The 17537-nt window shown below is 38.6% G+C and overlaps 1 protein-coding gene across 1 annotated transcript in view; it reads left to right on the top strand.

The window, feature by feature from the left end:
* LOC121860585 (ceramide kinase-like) overlaps positions 1–17537 on the top strand; it is a 43252-nt gene that overhangs the window by 12171 nt on the left and 13544 nt on the right. The window contains exons 2-7 of the mRNA XM_042357753.1: positions 3897–4187; positions 6160–6293; positions 6628–6835; positions 7361–7438; positions 11137–11453; positions 12266–12448. Coding sequence (XP_042213687.1) covers positions 3897–4187; positions 6160–6293; positions 6628–6835; positions 7361–7438; positions 11137–11453; positions 12266–12448 — 1211 coding nt within the window. The remainder of the gene's footprint in view (positions 1–3896; positions 4188–6159; positions 6294–6627; positions 6836–7360; positions 7439–11136; positions 11454–12265; positions 12449–17537) is intronic.

Raw genomic sequence — 17537 nt, 5'->3', positions numbered from 1 at the left:
GGAAGGTAATACAAGGCCACCTGCAGTGTCTTGTTCCGCATTTAGTGTATTTCACATCCAAAGAGAAGGAAGGGGTGGAGAAGGAGAGAGGAAGGGGTGGGGAGAAGAGACAGGAAAGGGGCAGGAGAGAGAGAGAAAGGGGCGGGAGAGAGAGAGGAAGGGGCAGGAGAGAAAGGGAAGGGTGGGAAAAAGAGAGAGAAGTGGTGGTGGAGAGAGAGGAAGGGGTGGAGGAAGAGAGAGGGACTTGCAATACCTAAACTAACTAAATTATATTAAATAATACTGATCTCCTTAACTAACCTGGGACATGGCTTACCTTATAATGAACACACACACACACTGACCATTACACTACAGGTCACCATATTAAGTAACCCCAGCAGCATGTGGTGTTCCCAGGCGTTTGTTTGTGTTGTGTTATTGTGCTTACTGGTTGTGTTGTGAATGTTTACTGGTTGTGTTGTGAATGTTTACTGGTGTTGTTATGAATGTTTACTGGTGTTGTTATGAATGTTTACTGGTTGTGTTGTGAATGTTTACTGGTTGTGTTGTGAATGTTTACTGGTGTTGTTATGAATGTTTACTGGTTGTGTTGTGAATGTTTACTGGTGTTGTTATGAATGTTTACTGGTTGTGTTGTGAATGTTTACTGGTTGTGTTGTGAATGTTTACTGGTTGTGTTGTGAATGTTTACTGGTTGTGTTGTGAATGTTTACTGGTGTTGTTATGAATGTTTACTGGTTGTGTTGTGAATGTTTACTGGTTGTGTTGTGAATGTTTACTGGTTGTGTTATGAATGCTTACTGGTTGTGTTGTGAATGTTTACTGGTTGTGTTGTGAATGTTTACTGGTTGTGTTGTGCTGAAGTAGGATAAAGCCTAGCCGGTGTTGACCTACTCAGTGGTTATTTTTGTTGTACACCTCGTCGACGATGAATACCGAGAGGGAGCCGGGAGATAATCAATGGTTGTTCTGTTTCTCTCAGGATGTTGTATACTCCCCCCCTTACTATTGACACTCACATTTATCTGAGGCTAACTTGAAATATTATCACTTGAAGTACCCGTAGGTCGTCAGCTGAGAGGTAAAACCAAGTGTGATGATAACACGCGCACGCCCCAGTACCCTGCCTTACGTCGCTCTGATAACGGCTCTAATAACCTAAATTTAGTCCACGTTAAAAGAGTTTGTTTAGAAAGTTATAGATTCTACTGCAATAATAATAATAATAATGACATCTATGTACTACGCCGTGGGCACCTTCCCGACATACCAAGGGCGGAAGTGGCTGTGGCGTTCACGGAAAATATTACTGCATTTTACTGGCGTGTGGACTTTTAAGTTCTCGTACCCGTAGCTCAATGGCAGACGCGACTCGCCTTTACATTTTAAAGGCCCCGAGTTTGAACCCGGGCCAAGACAAGGAAGGCATTTTGTTTTGTGTTCCCGTGACGTTGTCTGGTTCAGTTGGGTAAAAAAAAAAGGTGGTGATCGACTGCAGTGTTGGTCACTGTTGCTTCTGCCCTCCCCTCCCCCCTCCCTAAAAAAGAGGATTTATTGTACCCGAACCAGCAAGTAGGTAGTGTAGGCTATCCACTTCGGCCACCACATCCCCGTACTTCTACTATAAATCCTGTTCAGTAATTGAAATACCTCTATGTTCAAATCGTTGTAGTTACGAGTTTGTGGAGGTAATGTCAACACAGTATTGGGTTTTATTCTACGTCTTGTACATCATTTGGATTAAAAAGCACATTAAAGTACAACAGTGTGTACACTTAGGGGGGCCACAGTAAAAGTACAAGGCTTTACATGTAGAGTATAGAGTAGATTTGTCTAGTTTAACAAAGTTATTGACAAAGCATGGAGTACAGTTTGCCTATTCTAAGTGATTCAGTCAGTAGATGGTAGGAGTAGTGGTGGTAGCGAGTGATGCTGTTGTCAGTTTATGACCTTTTGTATGCTATTTGTTGCGTGTTTGTATTTTCGCTCATTGATTTTGTTGTTTTTGTCTTTTTGAGTGTTGTGTGAAGTTATCTAGATAAACCCACAAATACAAACAAAACTGAAAACTGCTACAAGTGAGACACTGAGATTCATTATCTCCATCCTTCATGATCACATGTAGGGAATGGCGACAAACAGCTTGTTGCTTGATAATTGTCTATAATATTTAGTCAAACGTCAAACAAGCTATTCTGGTCACCCTGTAAATATATATTAGGTGTATCATTACATTATATTTTAGGCACATCGTCACTGATGTCAACACTTACCAATATTTACTTATTACTTTTAGTTTTATATTAGTAAATATTGAACATTTTCGTTTTACATTTATTGTTTACTGTATCTGTTCAGTTTTATACTATACCCGTTATACATACTGTATATATTTAGGAGAGTTTTCAAAGCTCGCACAGCATTATATAAAGTAGTTGTAATGCGAATAAAATCAACTACTATACCTGTAAACTTAAGTAGTTGGAAACAAGTTAGCACGCCTTACATTCGTACTGCTCCACCATTGGTCAGGAAGACGTGACGGAGGACTCTCTCGGTGACGTCACTACTGCTGGTAGAATTTTCCTATTTTGTCTAAGGGCTGCACAATAAACTGGCCCCCGTGCGGGACAAACTTGTTGTATTAGCCAATATGAGATGAGGTCAGATATAGCTCATATTGTATATATATATATATATATATATATATATATATATATATATATATATATATATATATATATATATATATATATATATACTGTATGTATATACACACACATGTATATATGTTTCATGTAGATCCACAATGAAAACGTGGATAAGATTTAGTAGGTAGTAGGGAGAAAGCAGCTTTCAACAGGGAGGTACTACCGCCTGGGAAGATATTGGAAGCTTAATGTGTTGTCTAATGGTAGACCCTGCTGCCATATGTGACCAAGTCCCAGGTTGATGATCTGTCTTTCTGCCTCATTTACACACAATTGCAGGGTCTTAATTGTTTCTCTTACTATTAACAACACAACAAACATATATCATTTCTCACTATTGAATTTTTTATTTATAGTTTTTTATTATTATTTTTTTATTATAATTGTTATTTATTTTTAAATATTTGTATTAATTTTATTATTATTATTATTATTTTCGTTTATTGTAATTGTTATTTATTTTATATATTTTTATTAAATTTATTATTGTTATTATTATCATCATCATCATCATCATCATCATCATTATTATTATTATTTTATATTTTTGCCCCCCAGGCCTTGATGTGGGTCATTAAAAATGACCTGTGCCCGGGTGGGCTAATGCCCGTAAAAAAAAAAAACCGGGCACAGGTCACTGACCCACATCGGGGGGGGGGGTAATAATAATTCATAGTAAATAAAAAAAATGAAAATAAAATAATAAATTAATAATTATAATAATAATAATAACAACACTGTAATAATAATAATATTAATAATAATAAAAAAAATAAAAAAATGAAAAAAAAAGGGTCAGGAGTGAGAAACAACATATGTTTGTTGTGTTGACAAAGTAAGAGAAAATTGAGACCCTGCAATTGTGTACAAATGAGGCAGAAAGTCAGATCATCAACCTGGGACTTGGTCACATATGGCAGCAGGGTCTACCATTAGACAACACATTATGCTTCCAACATCTTCCCAGGCGGTAGTACCTCCCTGTTTGTTACCTGCCTACTTTGTGTCTTTAGTGATGCTCGCATGTATATATTGCATCTGCTATTTACAAGACAAAAAATATTTGTATATGTAATTTAGAATTTAAATTGTTATAATTAAGTTGTGCTATTATTAAGTTATTGTAATTATGTTATTAGATACCTGGTATATAGTTAATAATTGTTTTGTTATGTGTTGTAGGTTATCGCCAAGTCCGTCCCGCAGAGATATTGGGATGTTGGCTGTGTCCTAAAGCATCGCTGTCATGCTGTCATTACGCCCATCCTATCACGCCCACGCCCGGCCACGCCTCTCCCCTGGCCGTCGCTCGATGCAAACACTCACTCGGCAAGGGCATGGACTCCGGGCTAACGCTGGAGTACTGTGACCGAGGGCGTGGCTTGAAGTGGAAGTCGAGGACAGTGGTGTTGGTGCACGCGGCCGGAGACGTTGTTGTGACGTGGCATCATGCTATCTGGTCTCTGATACAAGGTGGGTTTACCTGTGATTTTTTTTTTACAGGCACAGGTCATTTTATAATGACCTGCATCAAGGCCTGGGGGGTGGGGGGGGGGCGAAAATAATAATAAAATTAAGAAAAAAATAACAATTATAAAAAAAATATAGTACTGTACTACTAAAATTTAATAGAAATTATAAAAAGAAATAATAAAAAAGAGCCATGAATTAAAAAAATTAAACATTGAGAAACGCTATATGTATGTTGTGTTGTCCAAGTAAGAGAAACAATTGAGACCCTTCAATTGTGTACAAATGAGGCAGAAAGTCAGATCAGATCAGACATGCACCACAATATCCACCTAGTGTGACCTGCACCACAGTATCCGCCTAGTGTGACGTGCACCACAGTATCCACCTAGTGTGACCTGCACCACAGTATCCGCCTAGTGTGACCTGCACCACAGTATCCACCTAGTGTGACATGCACCACAATATCCACCTAGTGTGATGTGCACCACAGTATCCACCTAGTGTGACATGCACCACAGTATCCACCTAGTGTGACATGCACCACGGTATCCACCTAGTGTGACGTGCACCACAGTATCCACCTAGTGTGATGTGCACCACGGTATCCACACACAAGATGGATCAATTGTAATGAAACATTGAGCAGCTGAGCACTAGGAACACTGTTGGATTATTTATCACAGTGATGTAAAGGAGAAGGTCAGGTTAAACTGTACCATGCAGCTGTACCATAATAAAGTATCTTAAAGCTGTACCATGGAACTGTACCTTGATGCTTTACCTTGAAGCTGTACCATGAAACTGTATCTTAAAGCTGTACCTTGATGTTTTACCTTGAAGCTGTACCATATTAGTGTACCATGAAATTGTACCATGAATCTGTACCATAAAATTACCATGAAACTGTACCTTGAAACTGTACCTTGAAGCTGTACCATGAAGCTGAACCCATGAAGCTGTACCATGAAATTGTACCATGAAGCTGTACCATGAAATTGTACCATGAAGCTGTACCATGAAATTGTATCATGAAGCTGTACCATGAAGCTGTACCATGAAACTACCCAAAGAATTAATGTTGGACAGTATGTAATTATGTATATATTTGTGTAATGTATGTATGTCTATGTATGTATGTATGTATGTATGTATGTATGTATGTATGTGTATATGTATGTCTATGTATTTAGATAATTTCTTTCCATTTATATTTAGTTATTTACTTATTTTACTGAAGTTTAATCTCTCTTTCTCTTCCTGTTTCCTCCTTTACTCCTCTTCTTCTCTTCCTGTGTCTCATCATCTTAATCTGACCCAGTGAGTGTGAGGGGAAGGAGGATGAGAGGTGAGGGGTGAGAAGTTAGGGGGGTGGAAGGTGAGGGGAGGGGAGGAAGGGAAGACGTCATGAGAGGGTGGAGAAGGTGAAAGGAGGGGAGCGATGGAGGAGAAGATGAAAAGGGAGGGGAGGGAGGAAGATGAAAGGTGAGGGAGGAGATGGAAAGGGGGGGGTAAAAGGGGATGGAGGGATGTTGAGAGGGGGGAGATGAAAAGTGAGGGAAGGGAGGGAGTGAATAAGTTTAGTTAATGATGTTTGATTAAATATGATCTAGTCTAGGAGAGAGAGAGAGAGAGAGAGACAATAAAGGCATGAGAGAGAGAGATCTGTGGTTCAATATCGACCATCAGAGCTCTCCTGGGATTCCCACTGACAGTAACACAGATTATAATCACGATCTTGTGGACCGATACACTTATTGTTGGTATTATTATTATTATTATTATTACAATATTTTTATTTTTATTATTTTTATTGTTGTTATGGATGTTGTTATTTCTTGTACTGTACTACTGTTTGTCTAAATGCAGCTCATATATCTAATTGTCAGTCATCCCCAGGACTCCTATAGTAAGTCAATTATCTGTACATCACCCCAAGACTATGTCATGTACCTGTACATCTCCCCACCCACAGGTTTAACACTGCGGCCAAGGAAGGTGTTGGTGGTGATCAACCCTGTAGGTGGGAAGAGACAAGCCCACCAGATCTACAAACAGAAGGTGGCCCCACTGTTCAGCCGTGCTGCCTTACACACTACTGTTGTACAGGTGTGTGTGTGAGACACATTTTGCTTACATATAATTCAAACTGGTGTGTAAAAAGGCAGGAAGGACTATGCAAGTACTGTACTCAAATTATAACTTTGAATAACATAAGTTAAGGTATAGTTTGCTTATATTGTGATCAAACAACATTTTAAATGGAATAGCAAGTTACCACAAGTCAACTAATTTCTACCAAATCTTAACAATTAGGAAATAAAGTTTGGTAAAAATGGCAGATGTATTTTAGGCTTTTGCTCACTATAGCCAAGTTGTTTATTATGCAGCTGGTGTTCACTACAGCTGAGAAGTTGTTTATCATGTCAACATTTACCGACAGACAGAGTACCGGGGTCATGGGCGGCAGCTGGTGGAGGATGGTGTGGGTATGGAGGAGATGGATGGTGTGGTGGCTGTGGGTGGTGATGGTCTGGTGAATGAGTTGGTGATGGGGCTGTTGATGTCGGCAGCTAGGAAGGCAGGAATTGACCCACACGACCCTGACATAATCCTGCCAACTACGCACTTACGGCTGGGCATCATTCCAGGTACAGTACAGTAATTACTTTTTGTGTTCTTATAAGTTGTTAAAAATATATGGCTAATGATAATGCATAGTAATCCCAGTGCCATAGTTGATCTGTATCTAAAATGACATATATTTGACACTATAAATAAGTTTGATTTTTGTATAAATAGCTCAATCTTTTCTACAAGGTTCAGTAATACAGTATTGTACTGAATTCAGACATATCAAATTTATTAATTTTATGTCGGCCAAAAAGTGTATTCTTGATTTGGAAACTGAATTTCTGACACAGTTTGTTAAATGTTGAGTAATTATTAAAATGGATTACATTCACTTACTATTAATTATTGTACTTTGGAGAAGAATAAACAGAACACCTGAAGAATCTCCACCCCAGCTTATTTTACCTAAAAATTAAACACATTAACCTAACCTCATCCTCTCAATGTTAAGGTGGTTAATCTTTAAGTGAAATAAGCTGGGGTGGAGATTCTGTGGGTGATCCAAGTCAACATCTGTCACTACATCTCCATTTTATTTGAAGGTGGCAGCACTGATGCCATGTGTCATGGTACTCACGGCACAAGTGACGTCACTACTGCTGCCCTGCACATCATCATGGGTCAGTTGAAGGCCTATTTTAGTCATGGAATGTTATTTGATAGACTTATAGTGTGAGTTTGTATAGTCAGCAAAGAGTGAATGGTGTAAAATAACTGGAGGAGTGCCTGTCAGGAATGTAACTGTTGTTAAATGAAGGACAGTGTTGAGATACAGTAGACCCTCGCCAACCACGGATTTCCCATCCTTAGATTCTATTTCACCAACTACGGTACTGTATTGGGTTTAGAGTATGTGCGGGTTAGTGTGGCATTTTATCCCTCCATGGTCTAATATATTCCTCTGTAAATGTGAGGAATAAATAAATATTATACTAATAAATAAATAAAAAAAAAAAATACTGTACTACATTCCCATCTGGCAATCGTTTCACTAAAGTCGCGGGAGACAGGAGCGTGCTCCTCCCTCCCCCTCCCACTATCATGGGCTAACTCCTGTGAACATAAGAAATTTTTCTTCATTTTTGTGGTTCTAACCTTATGATTCCCCCCCTCCCCACATTCAGTATGAACGATTGTATGTGCATGCAACAGTAAAAAAAAAATAAAGTGAAATGAAATGCGTATATCTAACCGAAACTACAGGTTGAAAAAGAACAATAATGCAGCTCACACCTTGGTCTGGTAGAGAAAGGCTGAGTTCCCCAACACCATATCTCCTCCCGCTCTCTCTCCTTCCTCTCCCACGATCCAACACTATACCCTTTCTACACTAACCTGGCCCGTAGGCCCTGCCCCTTTTCTATACTAATAGCCAATTAGTTCATAGAAAATTAATACTAAATATGTTCACAAGTGGTAAGCAGACCTGTTATTATCTAAAATGATGTTAAATATATGGATTATCAAAATGCAAATCACTTCAAGGCATTATCACTTCAGAGAGGTTGTTAGAAAATTTTAAATATTTATTATTAAAGGTCGATATAAATACTCGCTTGTACATGTATATGCGCAGTCCGGGGGGGAGGTAAAACGCACAGGGAAACCAATCAGCTTTTTGTCATTGTAGACGAGGGGCGGGGCTTACGGCCCAGCTTAGCGTGGAAATACTCACACCCGTATTATTAAACAACATCTTCCCTTGAAGAGGGTCGTCGTGTTTAAACCCGAGTTTTAAACTAAATGAGTCCTGAGGGACACCGCAGTACAGTACTTAACGGGGAAGTGTGGCGGTAAAATTAACTTATTTCAATATTATAAATAAATTTTATTGGACTTAGTTCATTTTACCGCCACACTTCCCCGTTAAGTACCAGGACTCATATTTAAAACTTTGAAACACGACCCTCTTCAAGGGAATGTTGAATACTTCTTCTAAGGGAAAGTTTACATCAATTATTTCCTTTTATGTTATGCATTAAGATAATATAGTACAGTACAGTACAGTAGTAGGAATGAAAATGTTATCCCAAAACTGGTACAGTATATAGTTACAGACTCCTGTATGGATTTATCGGGACCATTAACAAAAAATCTGTTTACAGGATAACTTAACACAACGACCCTCTTCAAGGGAAGATGTTGTTTAATAATATGAGCGTATGACTCCTGTGGACGTAAAAATAATTTATTCCCTGTTTTTGACCTTATGATAATCATTTTTTACACATTCTGTATAAATGACTGTGTGTGCATGTAACAGTACAAAAAATAAAAAATAATTTTTTTTTAAAATTACATATACTGTACAGTGAACCCTCACTTCACGCGGTCAATTGAACCCACGGCGGCCCGCGTAAAGCGAGAAACGCGTAAAGTGAACAACATAACATATGGGATTAATTGAAATAGAGACCGGGCCGACCCCTAAACTCCACTTTTTCAGACACAATACCTACGTTGTAGTAAAAGTAACTTCTTAATTTTATGATGGTATGCACACACAATTAATAATTAAGAGAAATAACAATAATATTAGGTTTTTTTAACACTTACATTAGTAGAAAAGATGGCTGGGCACACGGGGATGGGGGGTTGGTTCCGAGGCAGAGGGCAGATTATAATTATTGGCCCTCACCAGTATCACTTGTGTCAATTGTATCACTATCCACCACAGAGGCTTGCAGGGCCTCTTTGTCAAACCCCTCAAAGTCCATATAAGTCCTTATAAGCCCATATCCTCACTATCATTATCACTATCACTGACTTGGGCCGGCTGTGGTGGGTGGCGGGTGAAGAACTCGGTAATGTTTTGATGACTGGGCGACCTTCTGCGCACCCTGCCTACGCCGCTCTCTGCGTAAAAGAGTACATGCACCGCGTAAAGTGAGCATTCTGTGTTCGGCAGGGTACTGCGTAAACGTGGAAACCGCGTAAAGCAGGGTTTTACTGTACAGTATCTACCCAAAAATACAAGTTGTAAAATAACAACAACACAGCTTGGCCTGGTAGAGGGAGAGCTGGAGGGATGTAGCTACAGGGTCAGCCTAACCTGGTGACCTGCCAAGTCCACACACACGCACACTTCATTTTTCTTATTCTATAACAACATGCCATCTCCATGGAGGTGTACTGTAAAATTTATATTACTGTTTACTTTTTATAAAGGTGTTTTACATGTACCTTACTCAAATGTAATTAAATGTGTAATACAGGTACATACTACAGTGGTCCCTCGGTTAACGAACGCCTCGGTTACAAAAATTTCGGTTAATGAATTACCTTCCATAAGAATATTCAATTCGGTTAACGAACAAAAATTCGGTTAACGAAATTATTACGAAAATGTTTCGACATGCTTTGGCTTGCTCGCCAGCTGGAAGATTAGTCCGCCAATACAGAAATCGGTTCTAGGGCTTACATTCGTTAAAATTGGAGTAAATATCAAGAAGGTTGTACTATTCAATAATTTTCCAAGTTTTATATTAAAATTTTTAGTAATTTTAACACTTATTTAACATAATTGCAGTACAGGGAACTAGTTTTTGGTGCACCCAACAACCACTTCACTCACCCACCAAGGCCTCAGTTTGTATCTCTGTTCAGTGGAGGAAACATCTTGCTTTTGGGTCTCTTGAACACAGAGTATTTTTACGTTTTTACAGTACAATTATTGGTCATTCTGAAATTTATTTAACATGTTAACAATATATAGTGCAGTGTTGATTTAAAGAAAATAATCTTGAATTACACCTAGTGAACTTAAAATTTTATGGGTGAAATGACGGCATGAAGCATGGGGTGATTTCTCTTCCACCCCCACTTCCTTCTCTTCTCCCTTCTCCTCCACCCCCACTTCTAATTCCCATCATCATCATCCAGGAACCTTCTACATACACACCTCAAAGTAAGTGTACTTTACTGCATTTTTTTTTACTTTGTATGTAATTTTCGGTGAGCTGGAACCAATTACCCAAAATCCCATTGAAACAATGGTTTTGGTTTACGAAATTTTCGGTTAACTAACGACCTTCTGGAACAAATTGTGTTCGTTAACCGAGGGACCACTGTATATTGTTTAGAGAAGGAATGGGCAACTTAGTTAGGCTTTGATAAGTGCTACCCATGACCATGGAACCTTACCCTCTATTTCCCATAAGCCTTCAGTCTTGCCAGCCACATAGTGTTTCAGGAACCTAACCCCCACTGTTGGTGAGGGACAACTGTTTATGTGGCAGTACACTATTAAGTCTTTAGAGCTGTTTTAAGAAATGAAACTGCATTTTATGTTCATCGGACATGTGATTTTTTTTTTCAGGTGATAGTCGGTGTGTTGATGTTGCAGCTATCCATAGAAATAATCATCTGCAATCGGTTGCAACTACCATGGTGTCATATGGATATTTTGGTGACTTGTTAAAAACCTCGGAACAATGGCGAAAGCTTGGACCATCTCGCTACTTGGTATCTGGAGTATTACAGTTTTTAAAGAATCGGTCTTATGAGGGCCAATTGAGGGTGTTGACTCCAGCAAACCCATTAGCTCAGCCTTATGACATTAATATATGTAGTCACCAGTGTAGTGTGTGTGATAAAGCTGCCATGTCTCTTCCAACACCTGGGGACTGGCTGCAGGTACAGTAATTTTATTTGTCATTTTCTTGTAGCAGCAATAGTTCAGTAATCCCTCAAACACATCTCTATCTAATCATTCTTCATTATATTAGTTTTTATGTAATGATCTCATAAATTTTTCTTGCTATCAAATAATTCAACTTATCTAATATTAACCACAGCAGTAATCCTTCTATTTCTCATTTTGTAAACACAGTCATCATCTGCTATACATTGGGTCACTTAGTACCTTTGGCTATACATTGGGTCACTTAGTACCTTTGGCTATACATTGGGTCACTTAGTACCTTTGGCTATACATTGGGTCACTTAGTACCTTTGGCTATACATTGGGTCACTTAGTACCTTTGGCTATACATTGGGTCACTTAGTACCTTTGGCTATACATTGGGTCACTTAGTACCTTTGGCTATACATTGGGTCACTTAGTACCTTTGGCTATACATTGGGTCACTTAGTACCTTTGGCTATACATTGGGTCACTTAGTACCTTTGGCTATACATTGGGTCACTTAGTACCTTTGGCTATACATTGGGTCACTTAGTACCTTTGGCTATACATTGGGTCACTTAGTACCTTTGGCTAACCTACACAAGTATAGAAAATAGCCAGAAAACAATGAATACAAAGACATAATACAAGTTGTGTTTTACGTGACAGTGGATCTTTATTTGGATGTGGCAGATGTTGCTCGCTCTATTTCTCTCTCTCTCTCTCTCTGTCTTTTTTTGGGGAGAATTGTAGCATAATTTTCATGGGACACAAGACTAGCAGATTGTTTAATTGACGTTTCTTTCATCGTCATCCACAGTTCACTGGTCGATGGAGTGTCGTGACCTCGGCTCTGGTGTCATGTGCGTGTCGCCTCTCTCCTTGTGGAATATCGCCCTCGGCTCACCTCGGGGATGGCTGCACCGACTTAATCCTTGTGTCCGGGGGATCAAGATGTCGCATTCTCAGCTATCTCTTTAGAACTGCATACATGGGAAATGCTGTGAGTAGTTAAGGATGGTAACCTACAGTGTATTGGTAGAGATTATTTCACCTTATTGTTCATATTGTCTGAGTACTCAAAGTGTACAAATTCTCTCTCTCTCTCTCTGGTTTAGGATAATTGGGCTATACTTAGGTACGTGGCATACTTAGGTATGTGGCTATGAGTGTCTGTTTTCAGCGGATGTAAAAAAGTTTAAGCCTTGACACCACAGTCTGTCAAAACAGCATCTGTTTATGCAACTAGTGTAGATGTATATACAGTATGTATGTGTTACATAATCAGAAATTTATATACAGTAGCTACATCTCCATATATGTACAGTATTTCATCTTTGGTTTTTATCCTTTATTTTTAGAGAGATGACTTTTTAAATGTATATGGAAACTCATAACTGACTCTGTTGCAATGGCAGATGTTTTATTTCCTAAATGGTGAGTGTTATTGCTGCTGGCTTCAGCTATACAGTGCTAGCATTTGCTGCCTTCAGCACCTCCACTCAGCACCTCCTAGCGCCTCAACCGATGTGCTGTCTACGATTGTCACCTTACCCAAACAAGTATAAATCTATCAGCCTACAACCACGTTAGAAATAGTTTAGTTAAGAGAGTATTGAAGATGTGGGAGAGGGGAGTGGAGCGAGCTAAGGGGGTGTTTACAGCCGAGCGGTCCTGGTTTTGCTGAGTCGACAGGTGGCGGTGACTGTCTGGCCTTCCCTAACTCAGACCAAGCCTTACAGCGATGCTGTGAACATCTACGCCTTCTGCTGTCAGTAGTGAACACTCCATCTGACAATCCTGTCACTGAGTTTTGTGCTAAGACAATTTACGCTGTACTGTTGTCTCTTGGAATACCATACTGATTTACATCGACCCCCACTTGTCAGTTCAGCCTACGTGATGACGTACCCCTCAGTACTGAAATATTGTGGACTAATTATGCCTTCTTGTTTTCTGCCTTATCTGGAGCAATAAGACAAAGAGGAATGAAGCGCAACTAAGATTAATAATGTTTTTACTTTGTATTATGTCACTCTGTTTAATGATCTCATGTAGTTAAGATAAAATTGTGTGAGACTAGCAAGTTATGTATCAGATGGGTTACCATGTAATACAGTAGACCCTTCCCATTTGCGGGTTTGCGATTCATGATTTCAATGCTTCGCGGTAAGCAGATGGTGGCTAGCCTGCAAGCTTTTTCCTGCTGCACAACGAGTCACCCCACGTAGCATCTTGTGTTGTACTCTCAAAACTTCAGTGTTTCTTTGTGAAAATGGCCCCTAAAAGATTGCCTAGTGTCAGCGCTAGTGATGCTAGTGGAGTGAAATGTAAAAGGCAGAAGTCAGTGATGACTCTGACAAAGAAAGTTTAATTATTAGACAAGTTAAAGGAGTGGATGAGTGGTGCCGCAGCTGATCGGTTGTTTGGAATAGGTATACAGTAGTGCATTAAGGTAGTCTAAGTTGCTATTCGAGGTTTTGCCTATTCGTGCCATTCCTCAGAAACCTATCCCTCGCGAATAACAAGAGTTTACTCTACTAATGAACACCTTGTTCTCTGCAGGTTTTTGACCATATTAATAAATATTGAGTGGGTCAAAAGTCGGGTTTCAACCATTCCCTTCAACTTGCCCATCACCCGACCTTTCTTAACTAAGGCATTTACAGTGAGGAATAGTAATAGCTCCCATTCTTGGCCATTTATGTGTTGGTTTCATAATATTTGTCAGGTTCTATTTTACTTAAATTTCTTACTTTATTAACTTCTTATGTTAGCTATTTCTTAGTTACTTTACTTCTCAGGGTAACCCCCCCCCCTTAACCCCTGACCTGTGGTAGCATGGCTCGAGGGTTAGGACATGGGGATTTACTGTAATACTGGTACCAAGATATGGGAAGAGACAAAGGTGAATACTGCAGGAGAATGAGACCCCCAACATATAATAAAAATGTTTTATTGAAATGAAATTAGACTTATAGACTACTTTCAGTAACACACAACAAGGATCACCTCCATGACTCCACTCAGTTTGTACTTCAATTGATACACCTTTCAACATCCACCATTACTTGGTGTACCTTTAAAAGAACACATAACACTATAATCTTACATATAGCACACTTGAGCACCATCAATACAGGTTACCTGAGAATTGTAGCTCTTACTTAGTAACAGGACTCTTAACAATAGCACTAGGACTAATAGCCTACCTGCACTACTTTGTTACATTCACCAAGAAGTAAAATGGCGACCCTCATACTCTTGGTCTCTCCAGACACCCATACAACTGAGGAAACTACATACATGGATACTCGGATGAATAACACGTACCTGTTATACAGAGAAGTCGAGGGCTAGAGAGTGAGGGCAGGAGTCAGTTCCTTTCCTCTCCCAGCTTCTCACATCCCCTGAGTTACCAAGTTGAGATTTTCACGGATATAATCATCAGACTCTTTTACTGTACACATCGGCTTGTGAAAATCAGGCTATGAGCTTATATTAATTTTCTAAGATTAACTTTTTAAACTAAGCAGTGACCGAGCTTTCAAAGGCAAGAATTAAACTGACGTCAAGTACAGTGGTCCCTCGGTAAACGAACACATTGTTTCAATGGGATATTGGGTAATTGGTTCCAGCTCACAGAAAAGTACATACAAGGTAAAAAAAAAAAATGCAGTAAAGTACACTTACTTTGAGGTGTGTATGTAGAAGGTTCCTGGTTGATGATGATGATGGGAATTAGAATTGGGGGTGGAGGAGAAAGGAGAAGAGAAGGAAGTGGGGATGGAGGAGAAATCACCTTTCAGGGGATCCATGCTTGATGCAGTAATTTCACCAATAAAATTTTAAGTTCACTAGGTGTAATTCAAGATTATTTTATATAACCCAACACTGCACTGCGCTATATATTATCAATATATTAACTGAATTTCAGAATGACCAATAATTTTAATGTAAAAATGCAAAAATATTCAAGACAACAACAAAATCGATGTTCACTCCACTGTAAACAAAGCCACACTGACGCCTGGTGGGTGAGTCAAGCGGCTGATGGGCGCGCAAAAAACTAGTTCCCTGTACTGGAACTAAATTTTAAAATGACGAATAATTTTAATATACAAAATGCACAAATATTAAAGAGCACAACTTTCTTGATATTTGCTCCACTGGAAACAAATGTAAACATAGAACAGATTACTGAATTGGCAGACTAGCCCATCAGCTGATGCTCACAACAAAACGTGTTTGTCTTAAGGGTATCGTTAATCAAAGTTTTGTTCGTTAACCGAATTGAAGATCCTTATGGGAGGTAATTCGTTAACCGAAATTTCATTAATCGAACCATTCGTTAACCGAGGGACCACTGTACTAAGAATGGCAGTGTATTGTGGGCGGAGCTTTGCGAGCAGATAATGAGATTTTTCCGTTATATTCCAGCGATAAGCAATAGACTGTTTACATTTCAGAAGACTATTTACTTTCTATAATACAAGACTGACAACAATTTCAATACAGTGAACCCTCTCTTTACGGGTCAATTGAACCCACGGCAGCCCGCGTAAAGTGAACAACATAACATATGGGATTAATTGAAATAGAGACCGGGCCGACCCCCAAACTCCACTTTTTCCGACACAATACCTATGTTCTAGTAAAAATAACATGTTAATTTTATGATGGTACACGCACACAATTAATATTTAAGAGAAATAGAGAAATACAGTCGCCAAGTTAATGTCCATTCAAATAATGGACTCAGCTCCCTCCCCCTCTTCTCACACTCGCTGGCTCTTCCCTCTCTGAGAAATGATTGGGGGGAAAACACTATATTTTAAGGTATAGTAATAAATAATACCTCAAACTAAAGTTAGGATAATATAATTGACATTGCTGGATTCCTTGTAAGACCAGGAATATTTTGAATATAAATGTCATATATTTTGCACAAAAGATAACATATTTACTCAGAGTAAACAAAATACTTACATTAGATCTAAAATTTGTATGTCTAATGCAAAATCTATGATGTTTATATTCAAAATGATCATCAAATTGTAAGAATTCCAACAATGTAAATTATATTCTGGCCGGGTAATTTGTATGAATTTTATGAGCTAAAACAAATATCTTCAGTTAATAAAAAAAAAAAATATTCTTCACGACACTATCTGTCAATCAAAACACCCCACCTTGCCTCCCCCCCTCTTCCCACCATGCCAGCTGGGTCGGTCGGTCCCTCCCTCCCCCCCACCTTCCCTCCCTACCAGAGAAATGTTTGGGAGAAATCAGAATATTTATCTTTTTAGTAATAAATAATACCTCAGACTAAAGTTAGGATAATATAGTTCACATTGCTGGATTCCTTGCAAGACCAGGAATATTTTGAATACACACGTCATATATTTTGCACAAAAGATAACATATTTGCTCAGAGTAAACAAAATAATTAGTACAGTAGATCTAAAATTTATGTCTAATGCAAAATCCATGATGTTTATATTCAAAATGATCATCAAATTGTAAGAATTCCAGCAATGTAAATTATATTCTGGCTGGGTAATTTGTATGAATTTTATGAGCTAAAACAAATATCTTCAATAAATAAACAAAATATACTTACCCAAATACTATCTGTCAATCAAAATACCCCACCTCCCCCCCTCTTCCCACCTGCTCCCTGGGTCCCTCCCTCCCTCCCTACCAGAGAAATGATTGTGTTATAACAGTATATTTACATTTTTAATAATAAATAATACCTCAGACTAAAGTTAGGATAATATAATTGACATTGCTGGATTCCTTGCAAGACCAGGAATATTTTGAATATACACGTCATATATTTTGCACAAAAGATAACATATTTGCTCTGAGTAAACAAAATACTTGCATTAGATCTAAAATTTGTATGTCTAATGCAAAATCTATGATGCTTATATTCAAAATGATCATCAAATTGTAAGAATTCCAGCAATGTAAATTATATTCTGGCCGGGTAATTTGTATGAATTTTATGAGCTAAATAAAAAAATTATACTTCACCCGCGTATATGAGTAGATGCACCGCGTAAAGTGGGAATTCCGGTTCTGGC

The sequence above is a fragment of the Homarus americanus genome, unplaced genomic scaffold, assembly GCF_018991925.1.
Source record: "Homarus americanus isolate GMGI-L3 unplaced genomic scaffold, GMGI_Hamer_2.0 scaffold11150, whole genome shotgun sequence".
In the NCBI taxonomy this organism is placed as follows: domain Eukaryota; kingdom Metazoa; phylum Arthropoda; class Malacostraca; order Decapoda; family Nephropidae; genus Homarus; species Homarus americanus.
Note: the sequence above shows the minus strand (reverse complement) of the source record. Positions and strands in the feature narration are given on the sequence as shown.